This window comes from Ornithorhynchus anatinus, chromosome 21 (assembly GCF_004115215.2).
Source record: "Ornithorhynchus anatinus isolate Pmale09 chromosome 21, mOrnAna1.pri.v4, whole genome shotgun sequence".
Classification (NCBI taxonomy): Eukaryota; Metazoa; Chordata; class Mammalia; order Monotremata; family Ornithorhynchidae; genus Ornithorhynchus; species Ornithorhynchus anatinus.
Genome location: NC_041748.1, coordinates 13,474,118 through 13,495,740, shown reverse-complemented (window position 1 = coordinate 13,495,740; position 21,623 = coordinate 13,474,118). Strand labels below are relative to the sequence as shown.

The 21,623-nt window shown below is 45.5% G+C and overlaps 1 protein-coding gene across 2 annotated transcripts in view; it reads right to left on the bottom strand.

The window, feature by feature from the left end:
* Nucleotides 1–21,623, bottom strand: part of FNDC1 (fibronectin type III domain containing 1) — a 111,446-nt gene that overhangs the window by 14,400 nt on the left and 75,423 nt on the right. For both annotated transcript variants that reach the window (XM_029049128.2, XM_029049129.2), the window contains 4 exons: nt 19,960–20,037; nt 16,390–16,677; nt 12,160–12,390; nt 10,182–10,290 (listed from right to left, as the gene is read on the bottom strand). In XM_029049128.2, coding sequence (XP_028904961.1) covers nt 10,182–10,290; nt 12,160–12,390; nt 16,390–16,677; nt 19,960–20,037 — 706 coding nt within the window. The remainder of the gene's footprint in view (nt 1–10,181; nt 10,291–12,159; nt 12,391–16,389; nt 16,678–19,959; nt 20,038–21,623) is intronic.

The following is a 21,623-nucleotide window of genomic DNA, read 5'->3' as shown; positions in this document are numbered from 1 at the left end:
TCCATGGGCCTAGTACAGTGCTCTGTACACAGTAATTGCTCAATAAATACCATTGATTGAGTGACTGCTGAAAATGCCAAAATAGCCAGGGAACCTTTGTGCAATCAATCAGCCAATGGTATTAATTGAGCACTTAAAGGTGCAGAGCACTGAACTAAGCACCTTCTTAAAGTACAATATAACAAAGTCAGCAGACACAGTTCCTTCCCACAGTGAGCTTAAAGTCTAGATGTATTTCAGTTCTGTTTTGCCCAGAATGCGGAAGTCAATTTAAATGGGTTGAGATGTAAAACAATTTATTAAATTGCTCATTTGTGTTTCCTGATCAATGTGCAGTATGCTTGAAACTGGTAGACCGTGAAAAAATGTACTTTTGTCAGGCAATTTTATCCAATCGCAAATGCAAGTAGATAGCGAAGCTTACTAAAGGCAGGGAATGTTTCCTTTACTTCTGCTGAACTTTCCCAAGCACTTCAAAACGTGCACTGCACCCAGTGGGTTTGCATTAAAACTGTTATGGCTACTACAATTATGAAAAAGGCAAAACAGAAAGACCAGGCCCTGCAAATAACAAGGAAACCAACATAAAGGACAAATTCCACATGCACGTGGGGGTGGTTGGGACTGTGAGTTCTGCATCAGTTTTGAGTCATACTTTCACTACAAAGGACAACTACACTTTCAAAAATATCTCCAAATTTGTGCCACAAAGAGGTTTAGAAGCAGAATGGTCTAGGGGACAGAGCACGGACCCGGGAGTCATATGGACTTTCGGTTCAAATCCCAGCTCCACCATTTGTCTGCTGTGTGACCTTGGGTAAGTCACTTCACTTCTTAGGGCCCCAGTTACCACATCTGTAAAATGGGGATTAAGACCGTGAGCCCCATGTGGGACAAGGACCGTGTCCAACTTGATTTGCTCATTTCTACCCCAGTGTTCAGTACGGTGCCTGATGCGCAGTAAGAACTTAACAAATACCATAAAAAAGCAAGTGAATACAACTTCATGGCAAATTTCACACAAAACTTCCAAAGTGGGAGTCTGTGAAAAAGTTTTCATACACATTTTTCAGTCATCCCATAAGAGTAGAGCGATTTTTCTGAAGTATCCTCTAGTCTCTACCACAGAGCACATAGGTACAGCTGCACTGCAAATAACCTTAAGGTATCTGGTTAAAATGGTTGAATGAAGACAAGTCTAATGGTCTCTGGTGGAGAACTGGAGATGGGAAGGAATTAATTGTAGTAACAGCACTTATGTAAATATCCTTATCAATCAATCATATTTACTGAGCACTTATTAAATGCAGAACACTGTACTAAGCACTTGAGAGAGCACAAAACAACAGAATTAACAGACATGTTCCCTGCCCACAACGACCTTACAATCTAATATTTCCCCTACCAGTAATTTATTTCAATATCTGTCTCCCCCAGTAGACTGGAAGGTCCTTGTGGAATACTTCTCATTGTACCTCGATATTGCCTGTCTCACTGCAGACCCCTCGCCCTCGTCCTGCCTCTAGCCTGGAATGCCCCCGCTTCCTCAAATCTGACAGTTACTCTCCCCGGCTTCAAAGTCTTATTGAGGGCGCATCTCCTCAGAGAAGTCTTTCCAAACTAAACCCTTCTTTTCTATTCTTCCATTCTCTTCTGCATTGCCTGGACTTACTCCCTTTGTTCCTCCCCTCTCCCCGCCCCACAGCACTTATGTACTTAGCTGTAATTAATTTATTTCTATTAATATCTGACACCCTTCTAGACTGTAAGCTCATTGTGAGCAGGGAATGTGCCTCTTTATCATTGTACTATACTCTCCCAAGTGCTTAGTGCAGTGCTCTGCACACAGTAAGCGCTCAACAAATATGGTTGAAAGAATGAATGTGAGTTGAGATGAGTAGAGAGGGTGGAGTTGAGAGCGGTAACCTGATCATCGAAAGTGAGAAGAGAGGATAGGGAGCCAAGGTGGGGAGAGTTGTTTTTGGAGAGATGGATGGGATAAAGAGAGCAGAGGTCTCTGTGGGGGAGTAATACAGATTTGCAAGGGGAGAGAGTGTGAGAGAGGAGGCAGGGAAAAGGTTATGGTCCGAGAGAGGGATTTCAGAGTTGGTGACGGAGGAGATAGTGCAGCGGTAGGAGATGACGAGATCGAGGGTGTCACCAAGTTGATGAGTGGACGAGGTGTGGTGGAGCAGGAGGTTGGCAGAGTCGAGGAGCGATAGCAGGCGGGTGGCAGAGGAGTCACCGGGTACATCCATGTGGATGTTGAAGTCCCCGAGGATCAGAGAGGGCAGAGAGAAGGAAGGTGAGAAAATTTACCTGCCTGCTCAACTGACACCTTGCTTCCACACCCGCCTCCCCTCTTGCTCCGCTGCAGTGTAACTCAGCTGCTCCAGACCTGGCACACGTTATGAGCAAAGCTTCCTCCTTTCCAGGCCCTGGCACGGGAATCGTTCTTGCTGCGGTTCACATGGCAGGGCCACTATTATGCCGAGCGGCAACAGGCAAACAGCAAGCAAGGCGGGGCGGGGGGAGGCAGATAATAATAATAAAGGCGTTTGTTAAGCGCTTACTATGTGCCAAACACTGTACTAAGCACTGGAGTAGACACAAACTATTTAGATTGGACATAGTACCTGTTCCAAATGGGGCTCACCATCTAAGAAGAACTACCCGTAATGAATCCTCCTTTTACAGATGAGGAAACTGAGATCCAAAGAAGTCAAGTGATTTGCCCAAGGTCACACAGATATGACTGGTTAAGAAGAGCAGCATGGCCTGGGGAATAGAACTCAGGCCTAGAAGTTAGAAGGACCTGGGTTCTAATCCCAGCTCCACCACTTGTCTGCTGGGTGACCTCAGGCAACTCACTTCACTGCTCTGTGCCTCAGGTACCACATCTGGAAAATGGGGATTGAGACTGTGATCCCCATGTGGGACATGGACTGTGTCCCACCCGATTACCTTGTAACTACCCCAGCACTTAGATCAGTACCTGGCACATAGTAAGTCCTTAACAAATACCGTAGAAAAATAAAATAAAGAGCCAATCATGACTTACAAGCCCATTAGTTGCCAACCCCTGTTCTTTTCTGGTGGAAAAGTGACAAATCTAGGGTCTGCCTGGTTCAGGAAAGATACCCAATCAGAAATCCCAAAACCTGTAAAGAGCTCCTATTGCCCCAAAGTGCCTGGTGGTCTCTTTTCTAGGATGAACGATGAACTTCCTATTTGCCCAATGGGGACTCTATACTGTCATCCACACCTTAGCCCTAATTCCAACTAATGACCAATATGTATTTTATATAAATGTCTGTCTCCCCCTCTAGACTGTAAGCTCGTCATAGGCAGGGAATGTGTCTGTTATAATGTTATATTGTATTCTCCCAAGAGATTAGTACAGTTCTCTGTACAAAGTAAAAGCTCGATAAATACAATTGACTGACTGACTGACAAGAAACATCAAAAAGGGTAAATTGGAGCCCCCTGGGAGGCAGAAGCCTGCTGCAATCCCATTTCACCCGGATGCCAGAGCTCTGAAACCTGTCTGTTCCCTGGGAGAGGAAACTGAACAGACAGAGTTTGCCCTTAGGCAAGCTAAGGACCCTCGACTTGGCAGGAATTGAATTTCTAATGAACCTTTTTGAGTTCCTGCATTCATTTTATGGCCTCTGAATGAATAAATAGCAGATTTGAGCACCAGGAAATGAGGAAGTGCTTTTATTTGTTTCTAATAGGAAAAAACCCAAAAAACCCAAAAAACCCCACCCAAATAATGTTCAGCTACATCTGGGGAATGGTATGTCAGAATGGCATATCAGAATGTCACTCTGCTTGTTGTGCTATCCTTGTTTGTGTGTTCAGAACTGAATTTAAGGATTAATAATATTAATGGTGGTATTTGTTACGTACTTTCTATATGACAAGCCCTCGGGTAGTTACAGATCAGATCTCTCCTCTCTGCAGCCTCACATTACCTCTTGCCTTCAAGACATCTTTACTTGGTTGTCCTCCTGTCACCTCAAGCTTAACGTGTTCAAAACAGAGCTCCTTATCTTCCCTACCAAACCCTGATCTCCCCCTGACTTACCCATCACTGTAGACCTCACCACTGTCCTTCCTGTCTCACAAGCCCGTAACCTTGGTATTTATCCTTGACTCCTCTCATTTAACCCACATATTCACTCCATCACTAAATCCTTACAGCAGCATGGTGTAATGGATAGAACACAATTCTGGGAGTCAGAAAGTCATGGGTTCTGATCTTGACTCTGCCACTTGTCTGCTGTGTGACCTTGGGCAAGTCACTTAACTTCTCTGTGCCTCATTTACCTTATCAGTAAAATGGGGATTAAGACTTTAAGCCCCATGTGGGACAGGGACTGATTACCCTGTATCTACCCCAGTGCTTAAAATAGTGTGTAGCACTTAGTAAGTGCTTAACAAATGCCATAGTTATTATTATCACTAAAGTCCACCCTTTCCTCTCCATCCAAACTGCTACCATGTTAATCTAATCTCTTATTCTCTCCCGCCTTGATTATTGTCTCAGCCTCCTTGCTGACCTCCCAGCCTCCTGCCTCTTCCTACTCTAGTCCATACTTTATTCTGCTGCCCGGATCACTTTTCTACAGAAACACTCAGGACATGTCACCACACTCCTCAAAAACCTCTAGTGGTTGCCCATGAACCTCGACGTCAAACAAAAATGCCTCACAACTGGCTTTAAAGCAGTCCACCACCTTGTCCCCTTCTACCTCACCTCGCTACTCTCTAACTCTAACCCAGCCACACACTTCACTCTCTAATGGTAACCTTCTGGCTGTGCCTCCATCTCTCCTAATTCGCCGCTGACCCCTTGCTCACATCCTGCCTCTGTTCTGGAATGCCCTCCCTCCTCAAATCCGACAGATAATTACTCTACCCCCCTTTCAAAGCCTTATTGAGGCATATCTCCTCCAAGAGGCCTTCCCAAACTAAGCCCCACTTTTCTTCATCTCCCACTCCCTTCTGCGTTGCCCTGACTTGCTTCCTTTGTTCTTCTCCCCTCCCAGCCCCACAGCATTTATGTAAATATCTGTAATTTATTTGTATTGATGTCTACCTTCCTACCTTTAGACTGCAAGCTCCTTGTGGGCAGAGAATGTGTCCCTTTCTTGTTGTATTGTACTTCCCCAAGAGCTTAATACAGTGTTCAGGACAGAGTAAACACTCAAGTATGATTATATGAATGAATGAAGAAGAGACATAAAAAACAGTGTGACCTAGAGGAAAGAAAAGAGGCCTGGGATTCAAAGGATCTGCATTCTGATCCCAGTTCTGCCACTTGTTTGCTGTGCGACCTTGGGCAAATCACAACTTCTCCGTGTTTCAGTTAGTTCATCTGTAAAATGGGTATTAAATCCTTCTCCCTCCAATTGTGACTGTAAAACCTAAGTGGGTCAGGGACTGAGTTCAACCTAATTAACCTGTATCTGCCCCAGTGCTTAGAACAGTGTTTGACACATAGTTAAGTGCTTAATAAATACCATAAAAAAGTATCATTTAAAAAAGACCACAGGCAATAGCCCAATGGAATACAGCAGTGTGCAGAAATTACTGAGTAATAATAATTATGGTATTCGGTATTTGTTAAGCGCTTACTATGTGCCAGGCAATGTACTCACTGTATGGGTACCCCTATACTATCACCCCCATCATTATTAGTGTCATTATTAGCCCACAAACAAACACTCCTTAATCAATCAATCAGTTGTATTTTAGCGCTTTGTGCAGAGCACTATACTAAGCACTTGGAAGAGCAGAATAGATTTGGTAGAAGCGCTGCCTACCCACAGCGAGTTTGCAATTTAGAGGTTGAGTATATAGTCTATGGAGGTGTGTCTTATATGAGCTGGCATTCTGCTCAACCTTTTCCATAACCAAGGTTCCAGACCTGAGCAGGTTTAGAAGTGTGAAATGGGAAGAGTGGAATTAGGACCAGAAATTGAAAGAACACCATCAAAGGCAATATCCTTCCAAGAGAAGCAGCATGGTCAAGTGGATAAAACATAGACTCAGAAGGACCTGGGTTCTAATTCTGGCTCCACCACTTGTCTGCTGATTGACCTCAGGCAAGTCACTTCACTTCTCTGTGCCTGTTCCCTCATCTGAAAGTTGGGGATTAAGACTCTGAGCCCCATGTAGGAAATGGATTGTGTCCAAGCTGATCAGCTTGTATCTACTCCAGTGTTTAATACAGTGCCTGGCACATAGTAAGCACTTAATAAATACCATAAAAATGCAGAATTGCTAAATTGGAAGCATTTACAGATGTCAAGGAACAGAGTGCTAGTGTTCCTACAGAAAGGTAGAGGAACTGTACAACTGGAAAATTATGAAATACAATTCATTATATTTGAGTTGGCAGAAGAAAGCATGGTGAAAGTCAATTCATATTCAGGATCAAGTTCTAATTCTTATATTTTTTCAACCATATATATGAAATGTTTTCTCATCCAGCATGTTAATGAGTGGGAGGTTTTCATTAAAAGTCTGAATAGCTTTTTTTCGATTTTTTGTTTTTACAGGTATCTGTTAAGCACTTACTATGTGCCAGTCACTGTACTAAACACTGGGATAGGCTCAAGCAAATTAAGTTGGCCACATTCCATATCCCACATGGGCTCAGTCTTAATCCCCATTTTACAGATGAAGTGATTGAGGCCCAGAGAAGTGAAGTGATTTATCCAGGGTCACAAAACAGACAAGTGACAGAGCCAGGATTAGAACCTAGATCCTTCTAACTCCCAGGCCCATGTTCACTAAGCCACAATGCTTATGACTCAGGGTTGCTCAGTAATAATAATTATAATAATTATGGTATTTGTTAAGTGCTCATTATGTGCCAGCCACTAAGTGCTGGGGTGGATACAAGCAAATTGGGTTGGACACCGCCGCTGTCCCACGTGGAGTTCTCAGTCTCAATCCTCGTGTTACAGATGAGGTAACCGAGGGACAGAGAAGTGAAGTGACTTGCCCACAGTCACACAGCAGACACGTGGCAGAGACGGGATTAGAACCCATGATGCTCTGACTTGGAGGCCGGTACTGTATCCTGCTTCTCACTATGCCATGCTGCTTCTCAGGGGAGTTTGTTTAGAGGGAGCTGCCTGATTAGGAATAAAAACCTTACTGAAGCCTGTTAGCTCGAGGAGCAGAATAATTGGAGAGAGGGTTTTGATCTTACCTAGTTCTGCTAAGATGCCTTTCTTTTTTTTTTTCTTTACATGGTATTTGTTAGGTGCTTACTAAGTACTAAGTTCTAAGTACTGGGGTAGATAGGACCTAATTGGGTTGGACACAGCCCATGTCCCATATGGGGCTCAGAGTCTTAATCCCCATTTTACCGATGAGGTAAAGGAGGCATGGAGAAGTTAAGTGACTTGCCCAGGGTTACACAGCAAACAAGTGGCAGAGTCAGAATTAGAACCCAGGTCCTTCTGACTCTGAGGCCTGTAGCGTTTTACCCCCCTTCCCTCCGCCACTCTAGCTCCACTAACCCACAGCCCTGGGTCTCTTCCTCTGTCCGCCTCCTTCGTTCTTATATTCAAGTTGCTGAGCGCTGCTGGCGAAGGTCCAAGCACCAAACCAACCTTATTCATTTCAAATTTATCATTTCCTGCCTTAACTCTCCTCTTCCAAGCCAAACTACTTTTCTTCCCTCGTGAACGCCCATGCCCCTTACCTCCACCAATTGTTCTCTCCTCAGACCCCATGTTCCTCCCCCTCCCCCATCCCTCTCCCCCAACGATCTGGCCACCTACTTCATCACTAAAATTAACACAATCAGGTCTGAGCTCCCCAAAATCACCCCTCCCCCTTTTCCTCCCCCCTCCCAATCCTCTCCCCTACTTTCCCTGCAGTATCCTCAGAGGAGATCTCCTCCCTCCTCGCAAGTGCCACCCCCTCCACCTGTGCTTCGGACCCCATTCCCGCTCACCTTATAAAAACCATTGCCCCTTCCCTCCTCCCCTCCTTAACTTCTATCTTTAACCGCTCACTCTCCAATGGCTTCTTCCCCTCTGCCTTCAAACATGCCCATGTCTCCCCCAACCTAAAAAAACCCTCTCTTGACCCCACTTCCCCTTCCAGTTATCTCCCTATCTCCCTACTACCCTTCCTTTCCAAGCTCCTATAACGAGTCGTCCACACTCACTGCCTAGAATTCCTTAACTCTAATTCTCTCCTGGACCCCCTCCAATCTGGCTGCCGTCCCCTGCACTCTACCGAGAATGCTCTCTCAAAGGTCACCCATGACCTCCTTCTTGCCAAATCCAATGGCTCCTACTCTATCCTAATCCTCCTTGACCTCTCAGCTGCCTTTGACACTGTTGACCATCCCCTTCTCCTCCACACCTTATCTCACCTCGGCTTCACGAACTCCGTCCTCTCCCGGTTCTCCTTTTATCTTTCTGGCCGTTCATTCTCCATCTCCTTCTTGGGCTCCTCCTCCCCCTCCCATCCTCTAACTGTAGGGGTTTCTCAAGGGTCAGTTCTTGGCCCTCTTCTGTTCTCCATCTACACTCACTCCCTCGGTGAACTCATTCGCTCCCACGGCTTCAACTACTATCTCTAGGCAGATGACACACAAATCTATATCTCCTCCCCTGTTCTCCCCCCACCCCCCTTCAGGCTTGTATCTCCTCCTGCCTCCAGGACGTCTCCACCTAGATATCTGCCTGCCACCTAAAACTCAACAAGTCCCAAACTGAGCTCCTTATCTCCCCTCCCAAGCCCTGTCCTCTTCCTGACTTCCTTTGCACTGTGGATGGTACGACCATCCTTCCCGTCTCTCAAGCCCGCAACCTTGGTGTCATCCTTGTCTCAGCTCTCTCATTCACTCCACACATCCAATCCGTCACCAAGGCCTGCCGGTCTCGCCTTTATAATATCGCCAAGATCTGCCCTTTCCTCTCCACCCAAACGGCTATCTTACTGGTACAGGCTCTCGTAATATCCCGGCTGGATTACTGTATCAGCCTTCTCTCTGATCTCCCTTCCTCCTGTCTCTCCCCGTTCCAGTCTATTCTTCATTCCACTGCCCAGATCATCTTCCTGCAGAAACGCTATGGGCATGTCACTCCCCTTCTTAAAAACCTCCGGTGGTTGCCTATCAACCTCCGCATGAAACAAAAACTTCTCACTCTAGGCTTCAAGGCTCTCCCTCACCTTGCCCCCTCCTACCTCTCCTCCCTTCTCTCTTTCTACTGCACACCCCGTACGCTCCGCTCCTCTGCTGCCCACCTCCTCACCCTCCCCCGTTCTCGCCTATCCCGCCGTCGACCCTGGGCCACGTTCTCCCACTAACTCTCCTCCCCTCTTCAAAGCCCTACTGAGAGCTCACCTCCTCCAAGAGGCCTTCCCAGACTGAGCTTCCCCTTTTCCCTCTGCTCCCTCTCTGCCCCCCCATCTCCCCTCAGCTAAGCTCCTTTTCCTCTCCTTTTTCCTCTCCTCCTCCCCCCTCCCTTCCCCTCCCCTCAGCACTGTGCTCATCTGCTCATTTGTATATATTTTTATTACCTTATTTATTTTGTTAATGAGATGTACATCCCCTTGATTCTATTTATTGCTATTGTTTTTGTCTGTCTCCCCCAATTAGACTCTAAGCCCGTCAGTGGGCAGGGATTGTCTCTATCTATTGCCGAATTGTACATTCCAAGCACGTAGTACAGTGCTCTGCACATAGTAAGCGCTCAGTAAATATTATTGAATGAATGAATTTTAATTCATCCCCTCAATGCCACTTAGTATTTGTTAAGCGCTTACTATGTGCCAGGGACTATACTAAAATTAATTCTTGATACATCACTATAGAGAGATCCTTATTAGGCAACCAGTGGCCTAATGGATAGAGCTTGGGCCTGGGAGTCAGAAGGACCTGGGTTCTAATACCGGCTTTGCCACGACTGTTCTGTGATTTAAGGCAAGTCACTTAACTTCTCTGTGTGTCAGTTACTTCATCTGTAAAGCGGGCATTAAGACTGTGAGCCCCATGTCGGAGAGGGACTCTGTCCAACCCGATTTGCTTGTATCCACCCTAGAGCTTAATACAGAGCTTGACATATGGTAATTGCTTAACAAACACCGCAATTATCATCATCATCGTTATTATTACTGACAAAAAAACCTAACACTGATACCTTGTATTTGGCTTCAGGTTTTCAATTGGCAAATGGGTTGCTCCTGAAGTTTGGGTTGACCACTTGTTTCTGATAAAATCTTCATAAGATGCACTGTAAACCAAGTAACCTTGAAATGAAAATAGAGAGAAAGCATATTACCTTAATGGCAATCTCAATCTTATCCTTCCAGAGATTCAAAAAAAGCAACAAGGAGCTCCCAGACTACAAGAGTCCTAGAGCAAGAAGAAATGTCAAGAGGTCATCTGGTCCAACTCCCTGTCTCCAGGCAAGTGAATGATTAAACCTATTGATTTCCAGAGAGGGTTTCAATCAAAATAATCTATCTTATATCCAATTGAGCCTTGCTTCTTTGATGATTACCCCCAAAAAAGTAGACACGCAGGAGACATGCATTTGCAGGCTTTTTAACAGTAATCATTTTGCTTCTTATCTAAAATTGAGGTACAGTGAGAAGGTTAGCATTTGAGAGGCAAAAGACCCTTAACCGGCCCAGAGCCCAACAGGGAGAGCATGAAGCTCCCTGGACTCAACCCTAGAATTGACGGAATACAGGCCATCAGTTCAGAGTTCAGTAGGGCAAGATGGGCCACAAACCTGGTCTGGACTACCAAAGTTGGGTGGTTATGGGATGATCCAGAGATGTGGCTGCTCTCCTGGCTGGGCCGTTTTCCTGTCTGGCTCAAAGAATTAGGTGACTGAACTATGTATGGCCCATCTTTCAACCCCCCCGTGCCAATTATGGAAGGCAACTGATCCCTTCCACTTGTGTAGATGGGGCTGAACTGATCACTGGGGGAACAGCAGGTAAAGATAGTAATAATTACAATAATAATATTTGTGAAGGATTTATTATGTGTTTAAGCACAGTTCTAAGCACTGGGGTAGATCTAAGACATTAAGTCCCCATCCCAAAATCAGGTTCACACTCTAAGTAGGAGGAAGTAGGATTGAAATCTCATTTCACTGAGGAAGAAACTGCGGTGCAGAGAAGTGACTTGACCAAGGTCCTGTAGCAGACAAGTGGCAGAATAGGGATTAGAACCCAAGTCCTCCTGACTCCCAGGCTCATGCTCTACCCACTAGACCATGCTGCTTCTCTGGCGGCCAGGCTACTTGGGGCTGCTGGGATGAGTTGGCCTGGTTCCTTGCCAAATCCCTCCCTTCATCCTCTGCATTGGTTGTCTCTGGGCCAGAGGGATGCCAATGCTGTTGGCAGAGAAGTCCGATTTGAGGCAAAAGTGTAGCAGACTCTCACAAATGGTGTGCTTGTTGTGGGCAGGAATGTGACTGTTTGTTGTTATATTGTATTAACCCAAGCATCCAGTACAGAGATTTTCACATAGTAAGCACTCAATAAATACAATTGAAGAAATGAATGAATGAATGAATGAATGAATGAATGAGTAAGATGGGGAAGCTTTGAGGTAAGTGACAAGTTGTGAATCTGTCTTTCTGGAGAAGGAAGCTCCCGCCCAGGATCCAAGAACAAACTAATCAAACAAGGTCAATGTGGGCTGGGTGGAGTGTTCCAACAAAGCACACAGGGTCCACAGTGTTTACTTCTTTTCTTTTGTTCTTCAAAAGAAAAACCAAAGCTCTGTCCTCACTGGGCTGTTTAACTCCCCATTCCTCTAGCATCCCCAGGAAGTGATGTTTTGCCTGTACACAAGTACTGCCATTTTCCCATGGGTAAACCTCCGAAAGAAAACATTATCCAGGATTCTCCCCACCAGTTCTATTTTCCTTGGAGAGACATGATAGGGAGCTGGAGAGAGGACTTGCTAAGAGATAAGCGTTTCATCAACAGCCCTAGCGGCGCGGTGACTTATGCTATGCCAAAATCCTCTCTCCCTTTGTCCCTCTCCTGTTTCTCTCCCTCTCTTCCTCTTCTTCACAAGTGAGTCACCCCTAAAGCGACTCATTTCGCCTCCCCTAAAAACCAAGCCGAGCCTTCAGAGAGACCCTTGTCACCTACCTGAGACTACATCATCCTGGGTAGGTTTGGCCCAGTCCACGATGACAAAAGAGTGACAGCCTTCCACGGCCACCACCGTGATGTTGCGAGGAGCTTCCTGAGGGGGCAGCCCCGTCTTCCTCAGGTCATTGGGAAGGATTTCATCCAGGCTTTCCACTTGGAAGTGTTCCAGCGCTTCATTCAGAGAGCAGGGGGCAGTTGGGTCCTTATTGAGATAGGTCACATATGGAGCTGGAAGAGTACAAAGATGCTCAGTTAGACTCCCAGGGGGTGTCACAGCCTGCCTTCCACCTCTATGAGGATGCTTTGGCCACAGTTGGAGACCAAACTGATCTGACTCAGAACGGTACTTCTGTTGTGTGACCTTGGCTGAGTCACTTCACTTCTCTGTGCCTCAGTTACTTCATCTGTAAAAGGAAGATTGTGAGCTCCATGTGGGACAAGGGACCGTGTCCAACTCGATTTGCTTATATCCACTTCAGTGCTTAGTGCAGTGCCTGGCACATAGTAAGAGTTTAAAAAATATCGTAATTATTATTATTGATATTTTTGCCTTTGCTACTGTCATTATTATAAGCATCATTAACAATAGTAATAATGATATTTGCTCAATGCTCACAGTGTGTCAGGCATTGTACTAAGCACTGAGGAGGACACAGTTCCTGACTCATTGCGCTCACAGTCTTAAACCCCCATTATATAGATGAGGTAACTGAGGCACAGAGAAGTGAAGTGACTTGTCCAAAGCACACAGCAGACAAGTGGAGGAGGTAGACCACGCTGCTTTCTCTATCAAACTCGCTGCCCCCGGCCCACTTGGGAAGTTGCAGCTAGCCGAGCAGAGCAAGCTGGTGTCTGCCCTCTGGTTCAGCCACTCCTAAGGGCTTGCTGCTCATGCCAGAATATGGAATGCCCAGGTAGAAGATTCAGTCGGATCCCACTGGAGCATAAGCAGCTGTGGGCAGGCAACCTTTCTTTTCCTCCTGCTGTACTTCCAAGGGCCTTGTCGAGTGCATCACGATCAATAGGCACCTGAAAAACGCTATTACTACTTCATCCACCGTCCTTGGGTGCTTAATGAATATGATTACCATGGTTACTACTGTCTCAATTAGTTCTGAAAAGTGGGCTTCACTTTATCTTTTGAAAGGGAAAAGGGTTTGGGGGGAGGTTCTCTTATTTACAGTATTGGAGCTAATTTAGGCACTCGATGATTCTACTCCCAACTGTTTTCCAACTATTTGTTCAGAAATCTCATAAGGAAAGTCCCTGGAGTCTTTGGGCAACAATGTCACCAGAAGATTTTCCTTGAAAAGATTTTCCAGCCGGCTTAGGGGATTCCACCATATCACATCATCACGTGGCTTAATGATTTTCAGTGGGTCTTGGTGTGCACCTGTGCGTTTATTAACAGTAATAATAATTGTACTTATTAAGAGCTTATTTTGTGCCAAACGCTGTTCTAAGTGCTGGGAAAGATACACATTAATCATGTTGAACACAGCCCCTCTCCCACATGGGGCTCGCACTTTTAATCCCCATTTTTCAAGTAAGGTTACTAGGCCCAGAGAAGAGAAGTGACTTGGCCAAGGTCACACTCAGCAGATGTGTGGTGGAGCCAGGATTAGGACCCAGGTCCTTCTGACTCCCAGGCCCATGTTCTATCCACTGAGCCACGCTGCTTCTCAATGTTTAGGAAGAAAAGGGACCGCTGCCCCTAAATACAGGGAGCACAACAATGAAATTATGCCTCGCCAAAGCTAGGTCAGAGGAAGGTTGTTATTCTTCAAGGGAGTGCGGCTTTACATGTACAGTAACTGAGTTTGGCTGACTGGCCAGCTTCCACCATCATCTCAGATCGTGGCGGGGTATTTGCTTTGGAAACGGGAAAGCATGATATTAATTTAAGCTGCTCCTTGTCGCCACGTACTAATACATTATCCCGGCTGAGGTAGTTAGTAAAGTTCATGGGGGAGAGGGGGAGTAAAGCTCAAAGCTTTGGGAAAAAATGACTGGTCTTTGGCAGCAGAAAACCTAGTGTCTTGCTTTCTCTGAGGCAATATGGGTCACAGAGCATTGAATTAGCATAAGCTGGCAGGCCACCTTATTTATTGGCTGGCCCTGATGCAGCAGCTAACAAAAGGGGGACTGTTAGCACCTCCGCTTGCCACTGATATTTAATGTGGGGTTCCCCGTGCCCCATTTATGAGCCTGGAGAAGCTCTGGAGTCTCCCGGACTCATGGGCAGAGCCAGGTATCCAAATGTAGGCCTTAGAGCTGCCTGGAACATTTTTCTGAGAAATTAGCCTGTCATTTTGTGAGAAGGGCCAGTCATCCAGACCCTACAAAGCACCCTAAGGTAGAGAAACTCTAGTGGGGTGAAGAGGAGAGTCCTGGCTCCTCTCCTGCTTCAGGGAAACCCAAGTATGGGGAAGGACCAGATGGACTCAAGATCAAATCCCCTTGCTTGGTTGTGCTCCAGAGCTCATCTCCAGGAGACCCTCTCTACCTGAAGCATGGAGGCGAATAATAATTATGGTATTTAAGTGTTTCTATGTGCCAAGACTGTTCTAAGCAATGGGGTAGATACATACTAGTTAATCAAGTTGGACACAGTCCCTATCCCACATGGGGCTCACAGTGTAAATTGGAGAGACTAGGATTTAATCCCCATTCTACAGGTAAGGTAACTGAGTCACAAGAAGTTAAGTGACTTGCCCAGAGTCACACAGTAGACTTGTAATTAGAACCCAGCTCCTCTGACTCCCAGGCCCGTGCTCTTTCCACTAGGCCATGCTGCTTCAAGAGCCACAGGTAGCCCTGTGTCCCTGGGCTAGTAGGGTTTCAGAGTCATGGCTGCATGCAGGGAACCAGTGGCTGGGGCAGCCCCCACAGGAACAGGAGGAGGCAGAAGCCACCTTAGAATGTTGGGAAGACCTTGACATTTTGGACCCGAGAAGCAGCATGACTTAATGCAAAGAGGACGGGCTTGGGAGTCAGAAGTCGTGAGTTCTAATCTTGGCTCCACCACTTGTCAGCTGTGTGACCTTGGGCAAGTCACTTAACTTCTCTGTGCTTCAATTACCTCAGCTGTAGAATGGGGATGAAGACTGTGAGCCCCACGTGGGACAAGCTGATTACCTTGTAGAATTTAGAACTTAGTACTACCTTGGCACATAGTAAGCACTTAACAAGTACCAACATTATTATTATTATTATTACTGCAAAGCACACGTCTGTAATTTATGGTCCTGAGGTCTCTGCCTTAGGTCCTCCAGGAAGAATGAAATGGTTTTTGTTCTGTTTCTGTTTCTGTCTCTAAATCACTGAATTTAGCCTGTTGTTTTGTCCCTGTGCCTAGCCTTCCTTTTGATTGCTTGTGAGTGTCCAGCCTGACTAGCTTATCTCTACCCCAGAGCTTAGTTCATTGCCTGGCACATAGTAAGCCCTTAACAAATACCATTAAAAAAAAAGAGAGACTGTGGATTGGACCTATATTTTCCAGATACCCCTTGTGAGCCCCCTTGACGAGTCTGAATCAATGCCTGTAGATTCTCCCAGGATTTAATGCAGTGTTTCATACATGGTAAATGCTTAATAGATGTCACTGACTGAATGAACCTCCCAAGATGGCACCAAGGAGCCCTGCAACCACTTCTAGTATATAGGAGGTTGTACCGGAGCAACCAGTGGTCTAATTTTGGATTCTCGTAACAAATTCCCCAAACTAGACAGATAATCGAATAGCCAGAGGCAGCTGGGGACTTCTCAAGGACTCTGAGAAATGACAGTTGTGGGAAAAAAGAACAAAAAACATTTGAAATCATGGAAAAATCAAGTAAAAATTGATTATAACAGATTTTTCACTTCTCTTTGAAACCAGCAAGTACTTGGAGTTAATTCTGTTTGTAGACTTAATTTAGTAAATGTGCTAGTGTGGGTTCTTTTAAAAAAAACAAAAAACTCTGAAGCCACGTTTACATAAAATCTTGTCTGTGATAAATTCTTGTCTATGGAAATGTTTATCCAGTCTCAGCTAGCTGCCGAAAAATGCTTTTGAAGGATTTTTATCAAATCATGTTCTGCTATCTGGGTAGGAAAAAAAACCCCACATTTCTTAATATAGCAAAGAAATCAGAGTTATGCGTGGCTTTCTGAAGAGTATGCAGTTTGTTCATAGAAAAAATTTAATAGTATTTTGTTGAAGCAAATGAGAAGGAGGCTACTCACCAACAAATCTTTTCTTTCCAGCCAGGTCAAATTCTTGCTCTGGAAAAGAGCTAATTGATCCCTCTGGTGACTCGATTCTAAGTAGGGCTGCAATAGTTGAAGGCTTGGTGGTTGTTGAAGGCCTGGTGGTTGTTGAAGACCTGGTGGTTGTTGAAGACCTGGTGGTTGTTGAAGGCTTGGTGGTTGTTGAAGGCTTGGTGGTGGTTGAAGGCTTGGTGGTGGTTGAAGGCTTGGTGGTCGTTGAAGGTTTGGTGGTCATTGAGAGCGATGTCCTCTCAAACCCATAATCTTTAGATTTTAAGAAAGATTGTTTCTTTGAACTGGGGATTTTATAAAATGTTTTTCCACACTGCAACTTTCTCCAGAGCACCTTTTCCAGACAACAAAAGACATTTTCCAGCCTGCACTCCCTAAGGTATGCTCACAAATACAAGAATTAGGAAATCCCAAAACTCTTTGCTAAGCCCTCAGTGATCATTGTGAAGGAGTTGAAGGCAATTATTAAAGATGTGTATATATTTATGATTCTACTTATCTTGATAATAATAATAATAACAATGTTGGGATTTGTTAAGCTTTTACTATGTGCCAAGCACTGTTTTAAGCGCTGGGGTAGATACAAGGTAATCAGGTTGTCCCCCGTGTGGCTCACAATCTGAATCCCCATTTTCCTGATGAGGGAACTGAGGCACAGAGAAGTGAATTGACTTGCCCAAAGTCACACAGCTGACAAGTGGCAGAGCCGGAATTAGAACCCACGACCTCTGACTCCCAAGCCCCTGCTCTTTCCACTGAGCCATGCTGTTTCTCTTACAGTGACTGAGTCCAACCTGATTTGCTTGTATCCACCCCAGCACTCAGTACAATGCCTGGCACATTGTGAGTGCATAACAAATACCGATATCATCATCATCATCATTATTATTATTATTATATTTCCCAAGTGCATGGGAGCTAAGAGCACTTTAGAATAAAGTTGTTGGGAAGGAAAAACAAATTTGAATTAACTCTGTTGGGGGTGGACACCCAGGGACTACTTCCTTAGGGTCTTCAGTGGCCCCATGGCTGCCTTATTCTTTGCTTTTCTACCTTTTCAAGATTCCAGGCAGTCTGTCAGAGCCACCACCTTTGCCACCTGCTGGACTTCCAGGGAAATATTCATTCAATCATGTTTATAGAGCACTTACTGTGCTCAGAGCACTGTACTAAATGCATGAGAGCGTTTAATATAACAGACTCATCCCCTGCCCACAGTGAGCTTAAAGTCTAGAGGGGGAAACAGATATTACTCTGATTAATAAATTACAGCTATGTACACAAATGCTGTGTGGCTGGGATTAGGGAATGAGTGAAGGGAGCAAGTCAGGGTGATGTGAAAGGGAGAAGAGGAAAGAAGAGCTTAGTCAGGGAAGGCCTCTTGGAGGAGATGGGCCTTCAGTAAGGCTTAGAAGGCGAGGAGAGGGATGGTTTCTCGGATATGAGGAGGGAGGGCATTCCAGGCCAGAGGAAGGACGTGGGCGAGAGGCTGGCGACGAGATAGCCGAGATTGAGGTACGGTGAGTAGGTTGGCAATAGAGAAGGCAAGTGTGATAACTGGGTTCTGGTAGGAGAGTGGTGAGGTGAGGTAGAAGGAGGCAAAGGGGATTTGCCTTTCCCTCAAAGGGGATTAGAGGAGCAGCGTGGCTCAGTAGAAAGAGCCCGGGCTTTGGAGTCAGAGGTCATGAGTTTGAATCCCAGCTCTGCCACTTGTCAGTTGTGTGACTGTGGGCAAGTCACTTAACTTCTCTGTGCCTCAGTTACCTCATCTGTAAAATGGGGATTAAGAGTGTGAGCCCCACGTGGGACATCCTGATTCCCCTGTGTCTACCCCAGCGCTTAGAACAGTGCTCGGCACATAGTAAGCGCTTAACAAATACCAACATTATTATTATTATTTAGGCTTTAAAGCCAATGGTGAGGAGTTTTTCTTTGATAATGACAATAATTGTGGTATTCGTTAAGCACTTACTATGTGCCAGGTACTCTTCTAAGCAGTGGGGTAGATAGAAGGTAAACAGGTTAGACACAGTCCCTGTCCCACATAGGGAACTGAGGCTTAATCCCCATTTTAGAGATGCGGGAAATGAGGCACAGAGAAGTGAAGTGACTTCCCCAAGGTCACATAGCGGAGCCAGGATTAGAACCCATGGCCTTCTGACTTATAGACCCGTGCTCTATCCACTAGGCCATGCTGTTTCTCAATAATTATAATAATAACTGTGGTATTTGTTGAGCACGTACTATGGGCCGAGCACTGTACTAAACTCTGTACAAGCAAATTGGGTTGGATAGAGTCCCTACCCCAAGTGGGGCTCACAGTCTCAATCCCCGTTTTACAGATGGGGTAACGGAGGCCCAGAGAAGTTAAGTGACTTGCCCAAGGTCACCCAGCAGGCAAGTGGTAGAACTGGGATTAGAATCCGTGGTCTTCTGACTTCCAGGCCCGTGCTCTATCCCCTATATCATACTGCTTTGGTGGATGGACAACCATTGGAGTTTCTTGCGGGGCAGAGAACACTGTCTGAACGTTTTTGTAGAAAAATGATCTGGGCAGAAGAGTGAAGTGTGGACTGGAGTTTGGAGAGGCAGGAGGAAGGGAGGTCAGCAAGGAGGCTGATGCAGACATCCAGGCAGGTTAGGGTGATTGGATTAACGTGGTAGCAGTTTGAATGGAGAGGAAAGGACACATTTTAGTGATATTGGGAAGGTGCAATCGACAGGATTTAGTGATGGACTGAATATATGGGTTGAATGAGAGAAAGGAGTTAAGGATAATGTCAAGATTATGGGCTTGTGAGTCCGGAAGGATGGTGGTGCTGTCTACAGTGATGGGAAAGGGGAAGGACAGGATTTGGGTGGAAAGATAAGTGATTGATTTGCTACTCTCCAGAACTTCGCTCCTCTAACGCTAGCCTTCTCACTTTACCTCGATCTTGTCTATCTCACCGCCAACCTCTCACCCATGTCCTGCCTCTGGCCTAGAACTCCCTCCCTCCCTCTTAACTGATAGACAATGATTCTCCCACCTTCAAAGCCTGATTGAACATTTCCTCCAAGAGGCCTTCCTGGACTAAGCCCTCCTTTTCTCTTCTCCCACTCCCTTCAGCATCCCTCCTACTCGCTCTCATTATTCATCTCCCCTCCCAGCCCCACAGCACATAGGTACATATCTGTAATTTATTTATATCTGTTTCCCCCCTCTAGATTGTAAGCTCATTGTGGATAGGCAATGTGACTGTTTATTGTTCCAATGAATTCTCCTAAGTGTGCAGAGCACAGGACTAAGCCCTGGGGAAGGTACAGTACAACAGTAAAGAATGTACAGTGCTCTGCACAGAGTAAGAACTCAATAAATATCACTGACTGACATACACCCTCCACCCCCCAACTCTTGGCTCAAGTAGGGGGCGAAAAAAGCATCTACTTGGAATAATTCAAACTGGAACCGCACTCTGGTATTTAGAGTTTCCTGGGTCCTGGGACCCCCAAATGAAATGTTTTCATCATGAGGGAACACCAACTGATCAGTACCTTCATCATAAACTACGTAGTCTTCTTCGGTGCCTTCTGCCTTATCTGTGTCCAACCCCGAGAAGTTGTCCGTTGAATCTATAGTATAAGAAAGAGACAGAGAATGAAGAAAAAATCTGAAGACTTCTTTTCACTTTTCCCCGATCCTCGGAATTGCATCCTAATAAATATTTTATGAGGACAAGTCAGCATCAATTTGCATTTCCACAAGAAGCAATTCAGAGGCTCTTAAATCCAAAATGCAATGTGGTTTTGTTAACCCAGCACCGAGTGATTTGGAATATGCCAATTTTCCTCATAGAGGCAGTAGATTTGGTGTTCGTGGGGGTGGTAAACTGAATTATCTAAGTTGGTCCTGCATCAGATTAACCAAGTAACCAAATCTCCACTCTAGTTTTCATATTGAGACCTGGCCTTTGGATAGTTTTGCAGTTACCTCTAAGGAAGAGGTAAAAGGAGTCCAATTCCCCTAAGGATCTTTGCTACTGAGGTGCTTTGGGAGGAAGCAGCATGGCCTAGTGGATACAGCACAGGCCTGCGAGTCAGAAGACAGTGGGTTCTAATCTCAGCTCCGCCACTTGTCTGCTCTGTGACCTTTGACAAGTCACTTCATTTTTTGGTGCCTCAGTCACCTGATCTGTCAAATGGGGGTTAGAACCGTGAGCCTCATGGGTCTCTAGCGCTTAGTAATAATAATAATAATAATAATAGTAATTCTTGTACTTGTTTAGTGCTTACCATCTACCAGGCACTATATTAAACGCTGGAGTGGATACAAGCAAATTGGGTTAGGAACAGTCCATGTCCCACATGGGATTAAAGTTCCTGACACATATTAAGTGCGTAACAAATATCATAAAAACAAAATGAAAAAGTCAACTCTTTCAGGACACCACTTCTCTATTCAGGGTTATTCAATCATTTTGAAAAATTGTATCCTTTCCATCTTGAGGTTATATTTCTGATAGTCCACTCCCCGTCCCACATACCCCTCTCTTCTCCACCCAACCCACCTCACCCCCATTCTGCTTTCACATCCACCCCCTGGCGCATTTACTTACACATCTGCTCAGACATCCATGAAACCATTTACCAGATCCAAGCTGACAGCTTTATAGTGGAGGGGCGCTGCAGTGGTAAGTTGCTCACTGTGGACAGGGATCATGTTTGCCAAATCTACCGTAGTGTACTCTCCCATGCGTTTAGTACACTGCTCTGCACAGAGTAAGTGCTCAGTAAATACCGATTAATTGATTCCAAAAGGAATTGCTCCCTTTTGTTGCTGCCCCTGCCTCCCCAGAGATTCCTGCAGGTCCACTTCCTGCTGTGCTCACAGGGGAGGCACAAAATCCCCAAGGTTAGGGAACTGGCAGCCATTACTAATTATAATGATAATAACAACTGTGGTATTTGTTAAGCTACTACTGTATGTGAGGCACTGTGCTAAGCACTGGGGTGGATACAAGCAAATCGGGTCAGACACAGTCTCTGTCTCACATGGAGCTCACAGTCTTAATCCCCATTTTACAGATGAGGTCATTGAGAGTCAGAGAAGTGACTTGCCCAAGGTCACACAGCAGACAAGTGGCAGAGCTGGGATTAGAACCCCCGTCTGACCCTGTCAAGGTCCCTCTGATTCCTGGGTCCTTGCTCTTTCCTCTAGG